The sequence below is a fragment of the Lagenorhynchus albirostris genome, chromosome 8 (genome assembly GCF_949774975.1).
Source record: "Lagenorhynchus albirostris chromosome 8, mLagAlb1.1, whole genome shotgun sequence".
NCBI lineage: Eukaryota > Metazoa > Chordata > Mammalia > Artiodactyla > Delphinidae > Lagenorhynchus > Lagenorhynchus albirostris.
In genome coordinates, this window is record NC_083102.1 from 79,876,166 (window position 1) to 79,900,994 (window position 24,829).

Genomic DNA, 24,829 nt, shown 5'->3' on the forward strand with positions numbered 1-24,829 from the left:
TCCTTGAATTAGCAGGCAGTTAAGGAAACAGCTTAAATATTAAGATAATTGTGAATATGCATTTACTCAGCCCAGTTTATAGACTATCACCAAAGCAGTTTCCCTTTTCTAGTTGGCCTTACTAGTACTGTCCAAGAGTACTTAAAATTTCACCTCTCACCTTTTTTTCCATCAAATAAGTTCAGTTGATTTCTTCCTTCATTTTCTTACCGCAAATATTTAATAATTGTAAATGTCACAGTAGTCAAATGCTTCTCTTATTTCACTCTATTTTTAATTATCATGATTTAAGTATTCCTATGATAGTTTGTCCTAGTTTTCCTAGATGTGGGTCTTAAAATTTGCAGCAAAATGCATTTAACTCCCTTTCTTTGAATAATGCTCTAATGGATATTCTCATACATTTAGAATAGTTCTTCACATTGTGCAAAGTGTTTCATCACCCATTTTCTCATTTTGTCACACCTAGTGGGTGAGGGATTCGTTGCAGATATTTTCATTTCTGTTTTCTGAGTGAGCCATCAGAGAGTTGGGGTGTGCGTGTGGCAGCATGACTGGTGAAGAACACATACCTGGAAATTGTCAGAATCGGCAATCTAACCCTTGTTTATGACCGCACCTAATAAGCCTTTGCTTTTTAAATACATTGGCTCCTTTGAAATCAAACCCTCCTGATTTCACTAAAAACAATTGTCATTTACTTATTTGCTATTTACACTCCAGTCCTTACAAATGATTAGAGGTTGCTAGAAATTATGGCGGAATACAATTTAGACTTGGTCTACCTACTTGATCCTCTTTTCTGAAGGCTGATAATTAAACTGCCACAAATCAGGGAAGTAAAACCTTCCCACTGCACAAGCCGAGTGCAGCAGTAAGCAGGCTCTGTAGAGGAGGCTGTGTGTACATCTGCAGTCATTGCTATCAAGGGTGACGAAATTGTCCCTAAAGAACTTTTCATACATATATATATATATATATATATATTTTTTTTTTTTTTTTTTTTGGTGAGCTTTTCAGCAGGTTTCTGCTTGAAGTAGCAGAAAATATGGGTCAGGTAAGAATTATGGAGTAAGAAAGGAGGAACTTTTTCTCTCTCTCCAGGGTTTAGTTGCATGCTAGGAAACCTGAAGGACAGGATTTAGACAGATTGTGCCAGGTCCTCCTGACACCTAAACAACTCTCCATTTGTATTTAGAAATCCCTGGAAATGTTTTTTTCCAAGCCAGTTGGTTTGGTGGAATATAGGCCCGGCTGTTTTAGAAGGTAACGCCAACCAGGGAAAAGAGTTTCAAAATAGGTTGTTTTTTAAAACCATACCCAAACTAAAACAAATTGAGGTATTTTTACAACCTTGAAAATTAATTTAGTTGCTATGGAATATATTACATTATATATATATATATATATATATATATATATATATATATAAAGGGCATTTTTAAATTCCTGAGCTGTTTTTGTTTGATCTGAGATTTCAGGTAAGCTTTAAGTTTAGAAACACTCATACAGGATAGATAGAAGTATCCCTCCGCCCTGGGCAGTAAGATGAGAGCTTGGAGAGGTTAGTAAGAAGATGAATCATTGACTGAGTTGTGTGAGGAACTATGACTGAAGGTCCCTTGTTGTGGCCGAATTGTAGGAGAAGGTCCTGAAGCTACTTCCACAGACCGCTGCTGGAAACTCCACTTTCCGTAAGGCTCCTTTGCGGCACCTGTCAAAGAAGAGTTTCCTATCCATATTGCCGTGGTGAACTCTGACTAAGCCATCTCTCTGTGAGAGCTGCTGTCTTGGGCAAGTGGTATGGGTGGCTGGGTTGGGAAACAGGGCGGGCACTGGGAGTGGAGAGAAGTGTTGGTTACAAAGGCAGTAGTTGATCAGTGGTCCATTCTCTTCTGACCGGAAGCAGATGGTCACTTTTGATCAGAAGGAATTTGGCGTTCTCTGTTTCTGGAAAGGAGAGGGTTCAAAAGGGAAAGAAATCAGAATGAGATCATTTGGAGGTGAAGTCTTCTGGAATGTGTGTAAGAGGTTAATAAAAACAGACTTAACATTCCTCATTTCAATGTGTTTGTGCAAAGAAAAGAAAGGCAGCAAAGCTTTAAAAAGGAAACTTTGCATAGTTTAAAATAGAAAGAAAACAAACTGTAATGATGTGAACACAGCAAATAGCCAGCAGAAATCTGAGAGCATCAAATTGGATTTCAGCTTTCAAAGTTTTCTGCCTATTTCTCTGGGGGCAAGGGTTGTATTTCTTTGTTGTCTCTGAAAATCAAAGTGTTCTTCTAAAGTTCTGGGTTTTTAAGAGTTTCCATATTTTCTTAGAAAGATTGGTTATGCATTTTCAAATCTTTCTATAGTCATTTAATATTCATTGCCAGAAATATCTCTGCTGCACATGCAGAGGCACAGACAGTAAATATATAGCTCTGAACATATGACACTGTCTCTTGTTTGTGCACCTTCCCTCCCAAAGGTGAATTCACTGACGTATCATCAATGGATACTTTTGTTCTTTTCTAGTAGTAGCCATGAGTGTGTCAAGCCATCCACGTAAGGAATTACTGGTTCATACTGCAGTGTGCCTTTGTCACGTGATCTAACCAGGGGCCTATATGATTGAGCAGGACTATTAATACATGATCCGAGAAGAGAAAGGCCTAATTTTTAACATGTCAAAGTGCCTTAAATGCTATTTATGACATGTCTTTAACAAAGTTCAACTTATTTTTTGATTGTAAATTATTGTATTTTAGGTTTAAACAAATTTATTTTTTAAAAGTTAATTTACCAAATTACCAGCAGAGAGCAGGACCCAGAGCAAATGAGACAGGCAAGTAAATGCTGATGGAGGAAAGAAATGAGAAGCATGGAAGATGAGAAGGCTGATGGGGACACTGCGGGACCATGGACAGAGGGTACAATCTGAGCTTGGGGCTGGGAACGTTATCGCCTGGGTAGGAAGGATCCTGGAACTGGGTGAAGTGCCACCTGGGGAGAGGCGGAAGAATGCCAAAAGCTAATAGCTTAAGCTAAAGCTTAATAATAGCTAAATTAATAGCTAAAGCTTAACAACATTGCCTAATTCCAGATATCTATCCATGAATTACTTGATTTTTTTCCCACTTTTCATCCGAATGTACTACATTATGTAAAATCATGATATTTCACCCATTCTCTGTTGTGCAAGGTAATCTTTGGGAGGGAGGGGGACATATGGGGATGGGATAGGATGAAAGGAATCTTTATGTATAATGAGTCAGACCGTGAAAAATAGCCTTTTTATTTTATTACTTTGTTGAGTCTGTAAATATATATTTTAATCATTGAGGTGACAAAAAAAACTTTCGGATTTCAAATGAAAACATTTCCGCAATATTTTGATTGGGGTATTACGGTTTTCAGATGTATAAAGAGAAATAATGTAGATAGAACCATAGCTTTATACCTCAATGTGTTTTAAAATACTGAAAGATAAAATTAATTAAATGATCATTTGAACAGAAACTAATCAAAATATTAATAATACAAATCAAACAAGAACAGATAAGTTTTTAAGAAGAAAATGTTTGATGAAAATCAGGAGTTAGGAATTCCCTGGTGGTCCAGTGGTTATGACTCCACACTCTCAACTGCCAGGGGCCCGGGTTCAATCCCTGGTTGGGAAGCTAAGATCCCACAAGCCTCAAAGTGCAGCCAAAAAAAAAAAAAAAAAAAAAAATTAGAGAAAATGTCAGGAGGTAGGTCCCTATTTCTAAACATAAGAAACAAAATGGAATAAAATTTCTACTTCTACTTTATTCTTAAAAGAACACAGAAGCAAAATCTACTTTTCCTCATTAAGACATTTGAAACTAAAAACCACATTATTTTAAGTTCTATAGATCACATTATTTTTTTTCAGAGATCTTATAGCTTTTATTTTTATTTAAAAAAATTTTTGAAGTATAGTTGATTTACAATGTTGTGTTAGTTTCTGGTATACAGCAAAGTGATTCAGTTATACATACTGGTCACATTATATTTTTATCTGACTCTTTAGGTAAAATGAGGTTGGAATCTAGAGAGAGAGAAAATGTAATTTTTATACTACACAATTCAAATTTCTTTCTATATGGATATATTTATACTTTCTATATATACTTTTAGTTTCTTGTAAAGCATTCTTATTGCTACTGACATTTTTAAAGTAAATAACTACTTTGGCTCCATCCAACTATTAATGTACAAGAAAATTGAAGAGACAATGTAGAGAAAAGCCGTTTTGGCAAGAATTTGCATTGTTTTATGCCTGCCAAATTTCATTATTTACTCTGGATTTCTGTGTAATATAGTTTTTTGTGGGTTTTTAGGCAAAAATAGAACAGACAAGCAAATTTTTTATGATACATATAATATTTAACTCAGACCTTATAATTCTAGAGTTGTGAAGTTCTGGGTGAAACAAATTCTGAAGAAGCTTAGAGAAATTCAAAGGGTGATGATAATAATAATAAATCTTTTCAAGTAAGGCGTTAGAACTTGATTTTTTTTTAGTGCAGAAAATAAAAAATAAAAGACACCATAGAATGATTGTCATGTATATACTGGTTTAAGATGATTGTCAAAAAAGGTTGGTGCTAATTGTTTCTTTTTTTTTTTTCATTTTCACAGTTCATACTTCATTTTCATCACTGTAGATGTAGACCAGTGATTCTCAAAGTGTGTCCATTGATCCCTAGGTGTCCCAGAGACCTTTTCAGGACTCTACAAGGTCAAAAAATTCTTAAGACTCTTAAGATGTTATTTGCCTTTTTTACTCTCATTCCTTCCTTAGTGTGCAGTGGACTTTTCCTACATTTCCATGAGATGTCATGACATCATTGCTCTGATGGCTAATGGAATATGTATTTGTCAACTGCTTATGTTAAATTTTTCTTAATTTTGAATATGATAAATATTGATAGATATATTTCACATAAAGCGATGTTCTTTAAGAAATTCAACAATATTTAAGACTGGAAAAGGGGTCTCGAGACCAAAATATTTAAGAGCCACTGATCTATACCTGGGTACAATCATAATTTTATCAATAGTCAATGATGTTGGATAATTAGAAATTTCTTACAAGATATAATTATCATATTTGCCTCTAAATTTTCTATGCCTTTTCTATCTTGTATTGCATTTTGGAACCCCTACTTTCTTTTCTTATTTAATGTTAATTTATAACTTAAGATTGACAAATGATTTTTCATTTTATATTCTTATTTTAAATATTTTATTGGGCATGATTTAGATTAAGTTATGATTATATGCCCATTTTCATTATTTACATTTGCAGTTTGACTGGTAAGTTGTCTGTCAACTTTAATCAAGTTGTTCCTAGCCGAAGATAGAATGAAAGGGAATATTATAAAGGTAGAATACATTTTATTTGTGTCCTTATTTTGATGATAAAATTTATTGGAAAAACATTTATAAATTATTTGTTTCTTTAATCTTCTATTGTATTATCTATATTAGTGGTCCTATACTTTGCAAATTCATTGTTGGCATAAATAACAATAGAAACACTGAAGATCATCACTTTGATTCAAATTTGAGGAAATGTTAAGCTTCTTACCTCTTACTTAATCCTTGATCCTTAATTTCAAACATACAATTTATTGTGTTTTTAAATAATTAAAGCTAAAAAGGGAATTCTGAAAATATTTATCATTTACAGAAAATATTATCTGAATTACCCCTATTGGTTGCTCATCATTTATTCACATTCATACACACAGTTTTTTTAATGAATAGTATGTTTCAGAAACTCTTCAAAGTGTTAGTGATTCTGCAGTGGACACAATAGACAAAAATCACTGTCGCCATAAATATCCCATCCTAGTAATATTTATCAAATAACGGATTAAAGATATGTGGGAAAAATTTGAAGACTGACAAAAGCATGACTTTTGTCTGTCTTCAACTGAAATTGAAGTAGAACATTGCAGTTGGTCATTGACTTAAGTTTATATACACAGACACCATCATGTTTAGAAATATCTGAAAATAGAATTATTTTGTTATTTGTTCTGGTCTGGTTATCTCTTGTAATCTTTACAGTTCACTGGGATATAACCAAGTATAGGAGGAGAGAAAGTGTTTGAAAATGATCTATTTGGAGAAGGTAGGAATATTAATGAAATTAATTAGAGACGTTGTATTCCATGGGACTGGACAGGTGTTTACCAAATACTTGTCCAAATTCCTCTTTACTTTATGGCCACTGACTACATTTGAATGATATGAAAAATAATACTCAGTGTTTGTTGTAGCATTAGCCATGTAAATCAGTATGCTATTATAAATTTGTATTTGTTTACACCGGAAATGTCTCCTTTGGGCAGGATTTTTATATAAATCAAATTATTTGGATTCCGTTTAAAGGTAACATCCTTGTTATCCTAGTATTCATGATCTAGGTGATCAGTTTCAGGATTATATAAGAACATTTTTCAAAACTATTTTTATAATTACTTTCAGTCAAACAGGACCACTTGTTTTGCAAGCAAACTGAGAGAGAATATTTCAGTTTCAAAGGAGAATGAAATAAATATTGAAAAATTGAGTTGCCCTTGAAAAATTGATGTAGATCTTGAAGATTTTTTTCTGTCAAATATATTTCTCCTTACTCTTAATCTTTTAAAGGTAAAGATTTTTCCTGTGTTATTTAAAGGTAAAGATCTTAATTGTGTTAGCATTTTTTTAGCACAAAACCAAAACTTGGTCCTTGATAAAATCTTTGTTCATTCTATTTATTTGGACGTAGCTAGAATTATAAACTAAACTTATTAAAGATAAAATGAATTTACTATCTTTGTGATGTCTTAATCAAACTCTATTATTTACTCTGAAATTTTGGTCCCCACTTAAACTGTATTTATTTTAAGTGTCTTCTTCCAAAATAAGTTCTGAACCAAAAACACCTTTAGAAAGGAAGACACACTTAAAAGGCAACATTATAGCATAAATGCAAGAGCTATAGTACAGTGAGCCATCACATATTGTATTTATGTAAGAAAAAAACCTTCTCTACCATGTTATTAAGCTAACTTTACTCTCATTTCAAACACGTTGTATTGAAGTTATATGCTATTACTTTTGTTCCCTAAAGTGATCATTGATCCTATTATCCATAAAGCTAGGGAGTGAATGGGAGATACCTGCAAAATAGTGATGCATTAGATCAAAAAAGATTGAACTGATTATTAAAATGTCTTGAAAAAGTCAGTTGTAAGGCCAGTGTGGATGGAGAGGGAAGAGTGCGAACATGATTTAAAGCTTTACCACCTTTCCCACGACATAGAAAATAGAGGCATCACATCTTCCTCTCCCTCTCTGAAAGAAGCTACTATGTGAATAATATGGAATATCTTGAGGGACATATTTTGATTTTTATAAGTTTGTTGTAACTTTCTGATATATATAATTATTTTTTCTGAGTGACCAAGCCAAGTGTTAGTGTTAATTTCATCCTCAGCGACCCTGGGAGAGAGGTAATATAATCACCAATAATTTTTCATTTAAAAAGTATTTCAGTGACATCCTTCCTTTCACTGACCCCACCTAGGGGTTTACAAATGACTGATATATTGTAGAAATCAGAGTTGTCTATTTTAAATACTTTTATTTGTGACAACTTGTAATTTGGAGGTATGTGAACATTCCTACAAATAGTTGTATTGAAGCTACCTATGCCATTTTTCTAGTGTCTTCTTTTAAATTTTTCCAAATTGGATAATGAATATACTGAAGTAAATTCAGAAAAAAGTATATTAAATTTCTAAAGTCCTTGTAAGATGCAACACCCCTTCTTAATACCCCTGGATGATAGTAGAAAACCTAAAAATGTTATTGCACGTAATTCAAGGGGAAAACTACCAACAGTGCTGGTAACAGAGGAAATTAAAAGTTGACATTTTTCAGGGCTACATCCAAATGCAATCAACAAATGAGATAAAACTGCAAAGTCTCTTTAGTAAATATAACAACTAAAACAACAGCAATAATAAAAGGTAGATAGATAAATAGAGAGTGAAATGTAAAGGAGATAACGTAGAAAAGGTCACTAAAGTTAATACCAGCTAAATTAAAGTTAAACCAGCTAAAGAACCAAAAAAAAAAAGCATGCTGTAAGTATATAATTTCTAAAATAGCCAGGTAGTTATTTCAGTTCCATCATTATACTATTGGAATAAACAAAAGAATTATTGATTGTTTTCTCTTAATTTCAAGCAGTTGATCCTAAAATCCTATACATTGTATCTATGAAGATAATACTAATACTGCATCAACCAAGTAATTTGGGAAATTACAGGTTACCTACATAATAAATTACTCCTGAAATATTTGGAAATACCTTTGAGTGAGACCAAAGATATAAAACCAATGGAAGTGAGGCTTCATACATTCCAGACACTGAATTCTAAGGTAGGTAACCTCTCTTAATTTGAGACAATTCAATATGATAGAAAAGTGGATGAGCACTTTTCAGTTTTGATTTGTGACCTGGAACAAGTCACTTAAAACTTTCCAGGGCTTAGTTTTTCTATAAGCAAGATGATGGTTCTGGAACAGGTTATCTTTAGAGTCCTTACCAGCTTTTAATTTCCATGATTCCACAATTATAAAATCATCTACAATTCTGATCCGAGACTTTGCTCATGGTGCTGCCATCGTGTGGTAGGCACAGTGATAGTCCTGCATTTTTTAAGTATGTATATATAGTAGAGGGGAAAAAATCAACAGAGCAAACTAATTGAAGACAGATGTTCAGTCAAAGAGACACTACCAGGTTTAATTAAGGTTAGCCACAGAGGAGTAGTAAAACAAAATGTTTTCTAACCACCTAGCAGCCGCAGAAAATGAAGAGGTCAAAGAATAATTTAAAACAGATTGAATTGCCTCACTGAAAATAAAATTCGTTTACCTGAAATGCCCCCTCAATAACTAAGTCACAAAATTATTCAACACGCTAGTATTTATTCTTCTAGCATATAGGGACCTTCTTTGTAGGAGTGGACTTCTTCCATCTCATATTTATATGATACATTCTTTTTTCTGGTTGGTACTTAATAGTACAAATAAAAATTCAAAAAGAAGGTAGGCCCCCCAAAATGTAACTCTTTAAGAAAATGGCTCCAAAAATGTTTTTCATTATTAAATAAATCTCAATTCTAATGTAAAATAAATATTTTCATATGTAATACACAGGTGCATAGTACAGGATTTCTGAAATTCTGATTTCAAGATTTGGAAAAAGCAGATAGAATATTTTTAAATTGTTAATTTTGAAACCATAAAATTATGGAAAGTCATATTTAGTTTTAATGTTTTAAAATAATATTTTCTACAAGAACATAGAAAGAGAGACGTTACACTGAAATATAAACTGGAGCTCACCATCTGTCTGTATACCAAGAGGTGCAATCAGCCTAAGTACTAGTGTCTGTATTAGCACCATCTAGTGCCTCCCATGGAATGTTACCATACAAATTATTTTGTCACTTCAATTTAGAAATATATATATAATATTCATGGTCTGATATGAATTTTTTAAATTCACAAGCCTATGCTCTCCCATGTTTCATGTATTATCATTAAATATTTCAGTCAAACCAGTTTTGAGGGAATTGGGATAACAGAACATCTGGTTGAGTGATCACATTTTTATATACAGTATGACAGATTAAAGTTGAATCTCTGATTTTAAAAGCTGCCAAAAATAGGTTACCCAAAATTTCATTGACAAAGTGGGGTTAAAAAACTATATTGTGGTATGTTTGATGAGATTTTTTTGATTTGTATCAACAGAACTGGATTAAAAATGAAAAATCTACTAAATCACTCAGATGTTTTAAGTTGTTTGGTTAAAGGAAAGAATTATTAATATGTTATCATTATTATAATTTTACTATCAATTTATTAAATATTGCTTAAGCATAGTCCCAGGATTAAGCTTTTAAGAATGCTACCATGGAGCTAACATAGGTAGGTTCTGTTTCCAATAACCACATGGATGTAACAACTACAATTAAAGATAGAAAGTGACAATTGCCATAAAAGACAAAAATTATGTGCTATGAGAGTCTGGGTATAGAAGTTCACTTCTGATTGTAAAGATGAGGAAAATGTATGAAGCAGGTTCTATCTGAGCTGAGCCTTTCTGGATGAGTATAATTTAGATATGAGAAAGTGACAGGGTCAGAGGAGGGTATAACAAAACTGATAAGAAGAGGCTTGGCTAGAGCTCAGGAGAAAAAAAGCCGAACTATAGGGATTCAGAGTGAGTGGTCTGAATGGGCTTCAGTGAAGGGTATACAAAGGAAAATTATGGGAGGTATATATGGAAAGAAGTAGACGATAAAGGACTTCGAGAGGCAAACTAAAGAATTTGACTGAAATCGTGAGATGTCTTGAAATTGCATACGATCTGGCCTCCAATATTAAATCCTGAAAGCACTTTATTCATTAAGAAGTTTGCAGTAATACAGATTTAGTTCAGTTTAATTGAGTTGATGGTTTCTTATGTGGGGGCTGATTCAATTAAACGAAATTAGCAAATAGACGTGTTGTTTCAAGTAACTGAAAAAGAACTTTTAAAATATTTGGACTCTTAGCACCAGCTTATCAAAACCTCACCATTTCTGTATTTTTAGTCTCATTTTATGCTATGTATATATAGCCCTGTACAGGAAAGATCCACTTTGCATTTTAGTTTAAGTCATTTTCAGAAACTAACTGTCAGGCTATCTATCTCTACGCTTGCATACCAGGTTAAGTATAAAAAAATTCAGTCATGCACCAGATGTTTTGAGATAATGCCTAATATCTAGACTCATTTGAATTATTCACCTAACCGCCCAAAATTTCTTTAGATTCAACATTACGTGTAATTTTGTTTTGCAAAGATGTTAAGGCAGACTTAGAGTTATTCTGAAATATGTATATATGCCCTATATTTAGTTTTCTTTCTTGTAATATTTCTTATAAACTATGACTTGTTTGCGTTTAAAATATTGACGACACTTGCACAGGTTTTCCAAATGAAATTTCTATTCACCTAGGCAGTATGACAAAACTGGCTTTCCTTACATTTACTTCTATCCTTGATCCTTTTCTATTATTATATTGTTTTACATTCTGTTCACATTTCTCAAATTTCCCAGAAGAGGAATAGAACTAGAAATTGCATCAGGTAAAATCAAAGTTTGCAAAAGAAAGATTGGATATTTTGATATGTAAATAAGAAGACATCATTTCTATAATGTGGATATTTTGATATATTGTGAGATTTCTCTGGGATAAAAAAAGTTTTAAATTAGTAAAGATAAATTGATTTTAAAATTAATGTCTATTAGTTAAGGTTTGTCTTTGAAAATGGTATATTGAGATTTTCCAGTTGATGAAATTAAATTTTTACGTTCAATATCATACTAAAAATTATTAACAATCTAGTAGGTTGTATTATATAATGACAATCAAAAGGTATGATAGCTTTTCCTTGTTTACAATCAGCTGACTTATCTGACTCATGTGGTTGTTTATACAGTTTAATATTCTTTATAATGTTCATAATTTTATATCAGTCATATTACCTTTACATTTTTTAACTTATCCTTTTAAAAGGTCTTTAACACTAAATACGTCAGCTGGGTTTCTTCTACATAAGTTGAAGAAAATATTAAACAAACATTATGACTATTATTCTTTTCCTGGAAATCTAGTCCTATGAGTTACTCTTAATTCACTGGTGACTGGCTATGTAACAGGATTCAGAGCCTTTTCTAACTAGCTAGTCCCAATTTATAGATACCTGATATATAACTGACTAATTATCAAACGTTTCTTCCTTCTCTGTTCTGAGAAAGGAATCCTACTATCACTGGAATAGATAGCATGAAATTTTCTGGTGGCTTTAGAGAAACTGCTAGTTCAGAAATAGAAGGGAAGAAGTGAGGAAAAGCTAAAGCCTTTGCAAGACTTGATCCTGGCTAATCTGATGGAGAGTTTCCTGCCCTCAGATGATTTCCCTCACAGTATCTATGCTTTTCACTTTATTTGGGTATATTGGTTAAAACTCCACCCACTGGATTGTCATTGTGTTTTTATACATTTCCTTAAGAAAAATGTTGATAATTTAGAATCATTAAATGATTATCAACTCTTTACCCAGTTGTGTGGATCTATCCAACTGCTTGAGAAACTCCTGAGTGAACAGGAGGAGAGTATTTATGGAGGAGAGAGACTCTTAAGTACTTTTGCAGCCTAGAATACATCTAAAATTAGAAGAGAATCAAGGTGAATTCATTGTCCGGGACTAGGTGTGCTGTTCAGTGGGGAACAGCCATTGACCATAAAGCCCTGAAGAAGAGCTTGGGGGTACAGCAAATTAAATCACAAGACAAAGAAGAGTGAGTTCCAGTTTTATCTCACTCCTCATAATCACAGTCTTATGAGGGGGGCTTTACTGACCCCATTATTTTAAAGGGAGGAAACTGAGACCACCTAGAGTTAACTTCAGCAGGAGTTGGGATACAAAACCAGACCCGTGTGATCAGAGCTTATGCTCTTAAACTCTGACCATGTGTCAGAAGACAAATGACAATTTCAAAAATTTGCCTAGAGAATCTCCACCCCCACAAAAAAAGAGGAAACACTTGCCTTCTGTTTCTTTTTTTTTAGTTATTTCTGAGATATACATTTTAAAGTAATAACTAGAATTATGATTTATAACATTATACCAGAACATATAAGATTTTTAGAAATTTCATGTAATGTCTGAAACATTTATATTAACATATTTCCATACAAATAACCCAAAGAAAGTTTAGTATTAGTTGTTTTTTTGTTTGTTTTTTATACTGCAGATTCTTATTAGTCATCAGTTTTATACACATCAGTGTATACATGTCAATCCCAATCACCTACACCTGCCTTCTTTTCATTCCTTTTGCATCAGAATTTCCTCTCAAATCTCTAATCTAGAACTCTGCTAACAATATTACCATTCTCTTACTGCATAATTTATAACACAAATTCATAACTCTTCTATGGGAATATGGATTCTTATATACAAAAAATCAAACTCATGGGTTATTTAAAACAAGTCCCAGTCATAAACTAGGATGTGCCTAAGGGGAAACAAATATCTTCAAATTTAAAAACCTGCTGGAGGTAGTTGGTAGAGCTACATACAAACAAGTCCAGGATTTTCAGTCATTTCCTGAAATTATCTATTCTATTTTGCATCTTCACTTCTCAGGAGAAAAACAAATTACTGGTTATTAATATGGGAAATAATTAAGCAATTTTCACATATTCTGTCATTTCTATCTACCCAAGTCTTCCTAAATTCCTTTCTCCGTGAAATAGCCACAATTCTTATTTGTTTGCCATATCGTTATTGCAATACTCTATAAAGAAATCACAAGTAATAATAATACTGTTTAACTCAGTCTAAAAATGTGATGGTTGATTCCTAGAAGTTAATCTTTTTTTTCTTTTATATCCAACAAAAACAGTCAAGGGCTTTATTGTTGCCACTGAGAGTTACTGGTTAAGGAAAAGAAAATGAAAGGCAGGTTAAGAGATGTGGAGTTCTTGCTAGAGCTGTTTCTTTACACCCGTAAATGAAGAAACATATAAGTATGCATTCGGATATCAATGGGAGGTTCATTGATTGACTGTGGTGTTGACTCTTCCCACACCATGCAGCCAAGCCCACCAATCACCGGCCTGCAGAAAGCTCCGTGTCCACTGGCTCCTCGGGCAGCAGCTTTGGCAGTGGGTATAGCGTGGACAGTGAAGGAAGCAGCAGTACTGCAGGGGACACTAATCTATTTCCTATTCCAAGGATGTAAGTGGTGGTTTGTTTGCTTTTTTTTCCACTGGAAAGTTAACAGCCTCATGAGTAAGCTTTTCTTAACATTGAAAAGGAAATAACTAGATAATTATCCAAGTCTGAGTCAGTGTCCCTGAAGGACTTCAGCTGTTTATGCCTATGTAAAAAATAGACTGTTCAGGAAAGATTGGATTAACTTAGTGAATTCTAAGCATGAATGCTGGTCACCACCAGGACTACTTAATCAGTGCATTCTGTATTTAATAGAAAAACTGCTAAAATAATAATAACTTAGCCATGCCTGAATCAAGTTCAGCAGCAGTAATACATGGCTGCTTTAATCGCATAATGCATAGATTAATTGATTTTGAATCAGGAGATATTTAAAGAACTCATATATCACATTTGAAATAGCACATTGGGCCACTCATATAGACTTTTCAACTATAAATTCCTCTACCATTAAAATAGAAGATTTTGAAGTGGATCCATATTTTCTAGAACAAATAACAAGCAGGACATAGGTCCCCAAATAGATACTCTTGGAATTTATAATTATAATTTATAACACGTTAAACCTCGAGAAAATCATATTGCAAATAAAATGCAAAACTAAAGCAGACTGTATTTAAAATGTGTTAGAATGGGTTTAGTCATATCGGTGGCAAAATCTAGCAGCATCCAAGATAAATCCAAGATAAATATGTTATCTCTATTCCAATATCAAAATCTAAACTTCCTGACTTTCTCCGGTAACTAGTTTTCTAAGTTTACAAAAACAACATTGGGCCATGCAGCTCCAGGATCTAACCCAGGGTGAGTCCAGCCTGCTGCCTGGTTTTGTAAGGTCTGTGAAGAGCTAAAAATGGCTTTTGCATTTTTAAATGTTTCCCAAAACCCCAGAAGAATAGCATTTTGTGACACATGATAATTACATGAATTTGAAATTTCAGTGTCTATTATTAACTTTTATTGGAACATGGCCACACCAGTTTGCTTATGTGTTGCCTAATGTTGTCTGTGCTCTAGGGGCAGACTTGTATAATTACAACAGGGACCATTCAGATCATTCACTGTCTGGCCCTTTGCAAAGTGAGTTTGAAGATCCCTAGTCTGGGCCCTTGTTAGAGGGTCTTTTTCATTTTCTCTGTTAAGTGAAACCATCTCTGGGAGTGGAACTTCTATTTCTCTTTGTTTAAATATCACAGTTTTTTATGAATCTTTCCTTTTGATCCCCAGAATAGTTCTAATATTTAGATAATGGCTCACGTTTATAAAAGCAAAATAATGGGGAAAATGGATTTGTAAGGTGAAAAATGTGTTTATTTTGTGATTTTCAGGTTACATTTTTCCTACTTAAATTGACTAATTATTGGATTATCTGTCTATTTTTTTTGAGACCTACGCTGTGGATTCAATGGAGTTATTTGTATTTAATCAGTTCTTTTTATATTGACAGTTATTTCTAAAAGGAGTGTGATCTCATTAGTCCGCAGACTCTGATGATCCAATTTAACTGAAGAGAATTTCTACAAATTCATTACACTCCTCTCTCCAAGCTGTGAATATCATATAAATTTGTAAAGGTTTTGCACCACACATCACTTACTATCCTTCCAATTTATCTGTATCTTTCAAAATATATAATCTAACACTGATGATAAAGTTACAACTTTCAGAGCATAAAATACATTATTTCCTCAATATCTGAATGTCTGAAGTGGAAGTAGATTGGTTTTTTTTACATACAAACCACATTTCAATTTTGCTTTTTCCCATTTTCCTGTTTCTCTTGTAAATCAAAAGCTTTTAAAACTGCGTAGGATGCTTTTGTTTTTGCCATATGAGCACAAAGAAAATTCTCTTTTCTAAAGCATTACCGGATATAAGTAAAAAGCAGTATTTGGTGGTTCTTTTCTGTCTCTCTTTGTATCTGACACAGTTTTGCTTGGGCTAGCATAAGTATTCAATAACTATTTGGTGATTGTTTAACAAAGATAAATTATAACCTGTGCAGTCAGAATGTCCTGAGATGAAGATTATTTATTGGGAATTCAGAAAAATTGCCTCCTTTAAGACCCACACAGTTACATTTCCTTTGTACTTCATTTAGCTTCACAGTGCTGCAAGTTTTCTGTATAATCTTAGAAATGCACCTAATACACATTTTGGCTAAATACCAAATGTTAAAATCAGTTTTCATTAGAAGCTAATACTGCAGCTGAATAGCATCATTAAAATATGAAATGCAGTCCTCAAGATCAAATAAAAATTATCAAAAAATTTTTTATTACAATTACTAAAAATTATACTTATTTTGTTAAAGTTTGGCAAAGTATAGGATAGTAATTTTTCAGTACTCTCATCTACTCGATTAGCACTACTAAAACGATCCTCACTTTCAATTGAGTTTGGCTCAGTAACAAGATGTGTTTTGGCCCGCTCTGCTTGTATAGTATACTGCTAAAGGTGAGATTGCTACTAAGTTATTAAGCTTTCTCCATGTCTAATCCTGGCAGACAAAGTTAATATTTTTAATTTATCAGCTGTTTGTCTTGAATCTCATTGAAGTAATTACACAAATTGAAGTTTTGTGCATTGCTTAATCAAGACTTTTTTGTATATATTCAGATGCAAACTATATATAATTATAGATATAATTTATAACATTTCTTCATGCACTTTATCCTTCACATAATCACTTAATAAAAATTTGTGTTTAAATCTTTGACCTAGAATTGTCGTCTTGGAGCAATGTAATGGCTTTCAAGATAAAATGATTTTTGAATTTACATCAGTTCCTCTTTTGTTATGTGCAGAACCATTTCAGTAGAATGATGAGAGGATCGTTAGAGCAGTTTTCAAGTAAGATCTAATTGGAGTCTTAAGCAATAAGTATCGTTACATTTTCAGCTGGTTGGGCAAAACTAAATATTTTTTGTGAGAGTAAGAATGAATTGTTAGTAAATACTGCTATGTTTGAATTATTGTCTAGAAAGTCTAGTGTCAAGACATTCCTTTGTTCAAGCACCATTTTTAACACTTAAGCATTTTTATTCCATTTTTTTAGAACATCTTATATAACTACATATAAAGGCAACTTCCAAATCTTTTGTACGCCATGTAGCTTTTTCTCTGAAGAAATAAGAAGTGACCTATTATCGTTTGGCTCTTACGTTATCAATATTCTGAACCCACAATGCTCAGAGTATAATGAATTCTTCATTTGTTTGGCCTTCGAAGAAGTTTAAGGCTGAAATTAAAAATGGTTTGCAGCCTTTGGCTGAATTCTAAAGCTGTTATGTACACATCTACCTATTAGTACTTTATATTTATCGAATATTATGATGTTTCAGACATTATGCTAAGCACTTACATACATTTTCCATGTGATTTTCCCATAACCAAATGGTAGCTCATGTTACTACCCTTAAATTACAAAAGAAGAAATAGTCTTCACCAGATTGAAAGATTTACCTTACATGATGTATAGCTTAAAGTAGCAAAGCCAGAAGTAGAAACCAAGCTGTATAACTTCAAAAGCCAATGTGCTACACACAGCTGAAAATACAGGAAGGATCTGAAAGAAATAATAATCCATGTAATTATAATATTATATTTATAAATTATTCAATTCAACATTTCCCTTCTCACCAAAGGATCTATACAACTCCTCATAACAAAGTGTGAATATATAAGAAACCCTTCTCCTTCTTGAGTTAAAAATGGCAGAAAAAAAAAATTCTAAAACAAAATTTGAAGATTTCATGATGGTCATGTCTTTGATAAATGAGTCCATGAATAGGACACTGAATTTTGAGGTTCTATGTTTGGACTCAATAGGAATGATAAACAAATTTCCACTTTAAAATTAATATGATATAGAGTGATTTATTGTGTTCGTACAACATTTGCCATTCAAGTAATTTGTTGCAGGTCTGAATATATGATGTCATTCTATTTTTTCAAACTTGGACTCCTCATTTGCATTTAGGATTATAATTGAATATATAAACTTTTATTTCCTTTTTAAACAGAGGAAAGATGGGGCAGAATGGGCAAGAGACTATAAAACAGCCAGGAGTAGGCGTAGGACTAGCAGACACTGAAGGTAAGTTACAGTTTACAATACACTGGATTTTGGTTGTATCTGTATGCTATACTGTTTGCTTTGTTTTTGTTTTAATATGAATGTTAATTTCTAAGTACTAATACCAAAAGCACTAGGAAATAAGTCACCATTATCCATATGATCTATTAAATTAGAATGACTTTGTCACTTCATTTAACATTCATATTTAACATTTAAGCACTTTGGGGTACTACAAATTTTAAAGGGAAAGAAGAATGAGGATTACAGAATGAAACTTGAAGACTTTCTCTGGGAAAAAATATCTTGAAATTTAAAAAAATGTTTTTGTTTAAAATACTATAAAAATAGAAAATCATGAAACCTCATTTAAGTCAATGGCAAGCCTTAAAAATGTGGAACTAAGAGGAAACTAATGGTGTAAAAATCTTTTTATAGAAAAATAATGACTGAACTAACTTCTAAAGTGAAAACTTAATTTGAAATTAAACTTTGTTTTATTAAATAATATTATAAATGTATTACAAAATGCAAAAAAAATCCTTTTCTTCCACACATAATCAGTATCTCTAAGGTGCACAATGACTTTTCCTTCGTTTAAAAAATTTTTTTCCTAATGTTTTGATAAGATCTGATAGCACTGGTATACATCATGATTTACACTCTCAATAATTTTAACTATTCTAAGTACTTAACGCTATTCTAAGTACTTTTCACATATTATCTCATTTAATTCGTACAATTACCTATGAAGGTACCTGGTTTTATATGAAAAGAAACTGAAGTGCAAACATCACACAAGGTAAGAGCAAGTGATTGAATCCATGAAAATGACACCAAATCACACGCTATTAAAAAGAATCATTAATGCCATGGTACTACATGGACATTCGATGAGGAAATAGGAAACCCAGATTTAAGGTTCAAATCTTGTCTTGACTGGTGACCTGATCTTTCTATCTTTAGAAACCTGATCTGAAAAATGCTGGGTCTAAGTGATGCTTAAGTTTCCTAGTGGACTTAAGTAGATATCACCTATTTCTGGTTCTACTAAAAATTTTTATTTGAACTCATTCAAAAACTGTGCTTCCTCTACTTGTTGCCATGGTCCCACGGTCCCATCCTCAATCCACCATTCCTTTTACCCATCTTCCTTCTGCATAAACTCATCAACTCTTGTCTATATGTTGATTGCCATCCAAGCTCCCTGGAATTCAGACTCAGATATCCACCAGGCATTTGTGCCCAACCAAGAAAATAGAAACCAAATTAAAAATATACGTATTTTTAAAATAGGACATTTATGGCTGGCAATTATTATATACGTGTGGAAGATGCTGAGAAACCCAGCAGGGGGTAGGGAGGTAGCAGAAGAAAGCTACTGTCCCTAAAGGCTGGAGGGCAGGGAGAGCTGAAACCAAGATAAGCCTGTCTGCTGGGATCAGCAGGTAAGGAAGAGACACAACAAAAGATAGAAATATATATTGAGATAGACAAGGATGGGGAGAAATATCCCAGTTTCTCCCTTCCTCCCCTTCTCCAGTCTCTGCCAGGGCCTGGTCAAATCAGCTGGAAGCCAACTAACAGGGGAGGCTGGAAAACATGCTAGGGAGCAGCTCTTCTGAAAGCAGGGCAGAGAAAGACCAAAGATGCATCCAAGGGCACACAGGCGTAGGGCTGGTACAGTACTTTACCTGGAAATTCCATAGATGCATCAAACTACATATGCCCTGAATTCAGTTTTCCCTCTTTCTCCTCCTATACTTGTCTATCACTCACAAAATCTGTGCCTATTTATACCGTAATTTTCATCTTGTGTTATTATTGTTCTTTGACTTAAATTTACCTATTTCTATGCCTGTCTCCTTCATAAGGCTGAACAACTCTCAGACCAGAGCTATGATTTATTCATCTTGGTGTCCCAGCACTTAGCAGAAAGCCTTGCCCATAAAGTTGCTTCAAGAATGTTTAAGTGAATGAATAAACAATATAATCTTATATTAAAGTAATGGCCATTGATTTTCATCTGACTCTATACTTCATGTATACAGAGAAGCAATTCATGGGCACTTTTTCCCAAAAGTTTTAACTACTTAACTTCATCTTTCTCTTAACCTTAAAGTTTATAAATAAAATTATTTTAGTATAGATGTTAACATTTGAAAAGAATAGAAATTGTTCATCCTAATGCTGCCTTCTTATTTCCCATCAGTCCCACACAAAACATGCTTGTTTTCCAAGAAGAAGCCAGTCGTAGGCTACTTTATATTTTATTTAAACTTATGAGTCAATGTGTTTATATTTTAGTGAACTGACCCTTATCAACAGTTAATCTCAGATTAGTTACTGAGCAGAGGGGTGGGAGTTGAGGATGGGAACCATATGGAATATGTAATGTAATGTGAGTCATGCCCTTTTGGCAGCAATATTTTGGACAAATTATTTTTGACTGAGTTACTTATGACATTTTGACGATAAGCAAATTTACAAGTAACACATTTATGTGAAGTTATGAGTAGTTCTATAAGAGATACATAAGAGATTGCTAATAATATGAAAAAGAAAACTGCAATAAATATTAAACCTTTATAGGAAAGTTATACTTCAAACTCCAGCAGGTATACCCTGGACCAGCTACAGGGATATTCTGGCCTCAGAGAAGCTGCCAGTGGGCTAGCAGTGCCCTGGCTGTAGCAGGGTCCCTGCCCCCACATGAACAGTAGCATACCACAGAGAGGGGTATCTCAGTTAGGCCTAGCCACGTGCCAGAGTTAGAAAGCATCCATGTCTAACAACAAACAAAGAAGTACCATGTGAAGTACTGTGATGATTAAAGTCCCAAGTGAAGAAATTTTACTTAGATACCAAGTAAATATACATTATACTTGTAGGAGCTTTAAAATGGAACACAAAATTTCTCCATTTATTTAGTCGAGTCTTCAAACTCTATGAAAAAATTCTTTTTCATTTTCACATTTCTTTGCTTTTCTGTATTATTTTTCACAGGGTGTAGTGTGTACACTTACAATTAATGCACTAGAAAGTCCCCTCCTTTGAAATAGTATAACAAAAACACAAAACAAATTGGTACTGATCATATCAAAGGAAATAGCTAAATAAGGAGACAAAACACTTGGTATAGATTCATTTTATAAAGCATTTCATTAAGACCTTTTCACTGTGCTCTTCATGTAATAAAATTTTCATATCATTAGTAAATTTTAAAAAGAAATCTAAAATAATATTTCAACATAGTTTTCTTTTAAACTATGGTCAGACAACAATATTTACTGAGCAAATACTATGTGCCAAGTACTGTGCTACATACAATGATTAAGACAGACTGCCCTCATGGAGCTTACAATCTAGCAAGAAGAGTAAATGTTAAACATTCATTACAAGTGTGATAAAGAAGATGTGGCACGTTATACAATGGAATATTACTCAGCCATAAAAAGGAACAAAACTGAGTTATTTGTAATGAGGTGGATGGACCTAGAATCTGTCATACAGAGTGAAGTAAGTTAGAGAAAAACAAATACCATATGCTAACGCATATATATGGAATCTAAAAAAACGGTACTGATGAACCTAGTGGCAGGGCAGGAATAAAGACGCAGACGTAGACGACGGACTTGAGGACACAGGGGTGGGGGAAAGGGAAGCTGGGATGAAGTGAGAGAGTAGCACTGACATATATACACTACCAGATTTAAAATGGATGGCTAGTGGGAAGCTGCTGCATAGCACAGGGAGATCAGCTCGGTGCTTTGTGTCCACCTAGAGGGGTGGGATAAGGAGGGTGGGAGGGAGGCTCACGAGGGAGGGGATATGGGGATATATGTATACATATAGCTGATTCACTTTGTTGTACAGCAGAAACTAACACACCATTGTAAACCAATTATATTCCAATAAAGATATTAAAAAAACCTTTATGAACAATTTTACATTAAGAAGAATATATAGGCAGAGGTTGGGGAGAAAATTATCGAATCAGACAGAAATTTATTTGTTCTAAGCAGATAAGAAGAAGATACCAATTTAAAGTGTAAGATTTTGTTTTGTCCCCATAGAAATACGGACTTAACCTTGTGTTGGACTTGAGGTATATGTATGATGTAAATTTTGTCAGTTTTTTTTTTCTTTTTTCTTTTTTTTTTTTTTGCGGTACGCGGGCCTCTCACTGTTGTGGCTTCTCCCGTTGCGGAGCACAGGCTCCGGACGCGCAGGCTCAGCGGCCATGGCTCACGGGCCCAGCCGCTCTGCGGCATGTGGGATCTTCCCGGATCGGGGCACGAACCCGTGTCCCCTGCATCGGCAGGCGGACTCTAAACCACTGCGCCACCAGGGAAGCACAACATGGTATATCTTTATACGCCAGTGTGCACATGACAATTTTTATATGTATGATATTAGACAAGTTACTCATATTCTCTAAGTCTCTGATTCCTAATCTACAAAAGTAAGAATAACAGTAGTATTTTACCTTATCAGTGTATTGCAAGGATTGATGGAAATAACGAGTGTAAGGCGCTTGGCACTGTGGCTGGCACGTAGTCAATAAATGCTAGCGGTCATTGTCCCAGTCATCGCCTATATCATGTAAGTGAATACTTCTGACCTGATTTTCCCCAAGACTTTTAAACTCATGTTTTCTAAAATGGTTTCTTTTTCTGCCTTTGGCATTCCACCAGAAAATATGTTTTCAAGGTCCTACATTTTCCAGTTTGTTTTGAAAAGATGATACATATATTTATTACAGTATTTCAAACTACTCTTCTTCCCAGAATAAATCTGATGTGATCCCTTGTATAATAATGTCTCCCCTCTATGAAGGATGTCTTTTCTAGACCTTATTATGCTTTACTAAATGGCCTGAGTTTAAAATTCAGTGCTACTGATTTCTAGTCCTGGATTACTGACTGGGAATTTAACATTGAAAGCATATCCTAAAAATTGTCTATTATTGAAACAAAAAATAATTCTGGGTCTTTACTGTGAGACAGATGCATCACTGGAGGTTATTAATTGACCACTAAAAACGAATTAAATGAATTAAATTTCTGGAATAGATCTTGACTGTTTCTTAGCCTTAAGCACTCATCAAAGAATTGACATTTGCTAAATTTAAGCCCAGAATATTTTAGACTTTCAGGGATTCATATCTCTAATGGCAGTTTTTAATATTTTTTGAAAATGTCTTCTTTGCCTAGAAGTCCCCAAACTGCTTGCGTTGGGAGTTGGTGCTCTGATTTATTTATGGGAGAGGGGCTTTTGAATCAAGATAAGGACGTTAAAACATAGCAAAGGGTAGTGAATGAATATAAACTAAGAATATTCTCTTAGCATAGTTGTAGAAAATTAACAAAACAAGACATATAAATATTACAGATATATAGTTTTACTTTGTTCTAAATGCCTTTACATTATCCGGTTCATTGTCACAAAACAGTAGGGGATATAGACATAGAATAATGATTTCGATTTTAAAGTTATGGAAACAGAGACATAGAACAATGACACCATTCACCCAGAGTCAACTAATTAAACAGTGTGGGTTAAAATCTACAGATATATAATCTAATATCAACTGACTGTTGCCTATTGTACTTTCCAAGATTTTTTAACATTAATGGTTACAGTGCTATTGCATGAAAAATAAATTTATAAAACTAGCTGCAACTATTCGAAAGAAAACTAACATTGTTGATGATTATGGCCAGTTAACTGAGATTAATATCAATTACATTATAGGTACTATGTAGCTTATAAAACCATTTTAAATCTTGTTCTATCTGGTATTAAAAATGTCCATAAAATTACTGTATTCAAAACAGCAAGAGATATAAAGAAGATTCCGATATTCCCATAAACCTAATTAAAATACATTACACACAAAGGAGGAAGGATAAGAATCCATACGATGTCTCAACAGCAATAATTGACACTTAAAAGAGGGTCATGGGTAATGCCCTTGAAATTCCAAGTGGAAGAGAGTATAAACTAAAGTTCTATCCACAAACTATCCATTAAGTATAAGGGTTGAATAAAATCATTTTGGGATGTCTAGTTCTCAAAAAATGTTAGGTCCCCATGCTACCTATCTGGAAGTTACTTGAGGGTATGTTCCACCAACATAGAGAATAAACCACACACTGACCCCTCCCCCCCCCGCACACACACACAACTTGGGAGCCAAGAGACAAGAAGGGTAGAGAAAAGAAGAGTGGGGACGTCAATGGTGAAATGAGGAGATTCTAAAGACAGTAGTCATGCAGCAGGCAGAGAGAACACGTGGGAAAATCTGAGCAGATATGGTGAGTTCTAGCTGCAAGTGGATGACGAGTGAGGTGTTAGTGTGGGAAGGAAAAGAGGAATTGACAGGTGTCAGTATCTAGCCAAGTGAAAAATGGTCTTCAGAGGGGTTGAGTACTCTTGGAAATTTTGGGAACAGTTAGGAATAGGTACATAGAAAGCAAAGCAAATTGTAAAACAGAGTAATTAATAACTTGAGGATAAAACACAAAAGAAATCTTTGAGAACTCCATGAAATACCCAATGGTCTCAGAAGTGAACAATATTAGTCACATTAATGTAAATTCCAAACATTAGTTTAATCAAGATTGTGACATAACTATATGTCAAGGTGGAGGAAGGCTAACTCTTCATCTACCAAAATTTAAATATCAATAAATTAATGAGGGCAATACAAAATTATTCTGAGAAATATGAATATAAAGAAGCAAAGAAACATATAAAAAGACTTGACAGTAGATTTTTCTTGGCAATTTTATTAAGGGTTTGGGGAAATGAAGAGTTGGGCCAAGGGAGAATTGATTTTTGAAAAAGAAGTCATAAAATTATGT

The 24,829-nt window shown here is 33.6% G+C and overlaps 1 protein-coding gene across 1 annotated transcript in view; it reads left to right on the forward strand.

Annotated features, from left to right (window-relative positions):
• The window catches only part of PCLO (piccolo presynaptic cytomatrix protein), a 365,674-nt gene that overhangs the window by 313,026 nt on the left and 27,819 nt on the right, over nucleotides 1-24,829 (forward strand). The window contains exons 21-22 of the mRNA XM_060156163.1: nucleotides 13,744-13,885; nucleotides 17,908-17,981. Coding sequence (XP_060012146.1) covers nucleotides 13,744-13,885; nucleotides 17,908-17,981 — 216 coding nt within the window. The remainder of the gene's footprint in view (nucleotides 1-13,743; nucleotides 13,886-17,907; nucleotides 17,982-24,829) is intronic.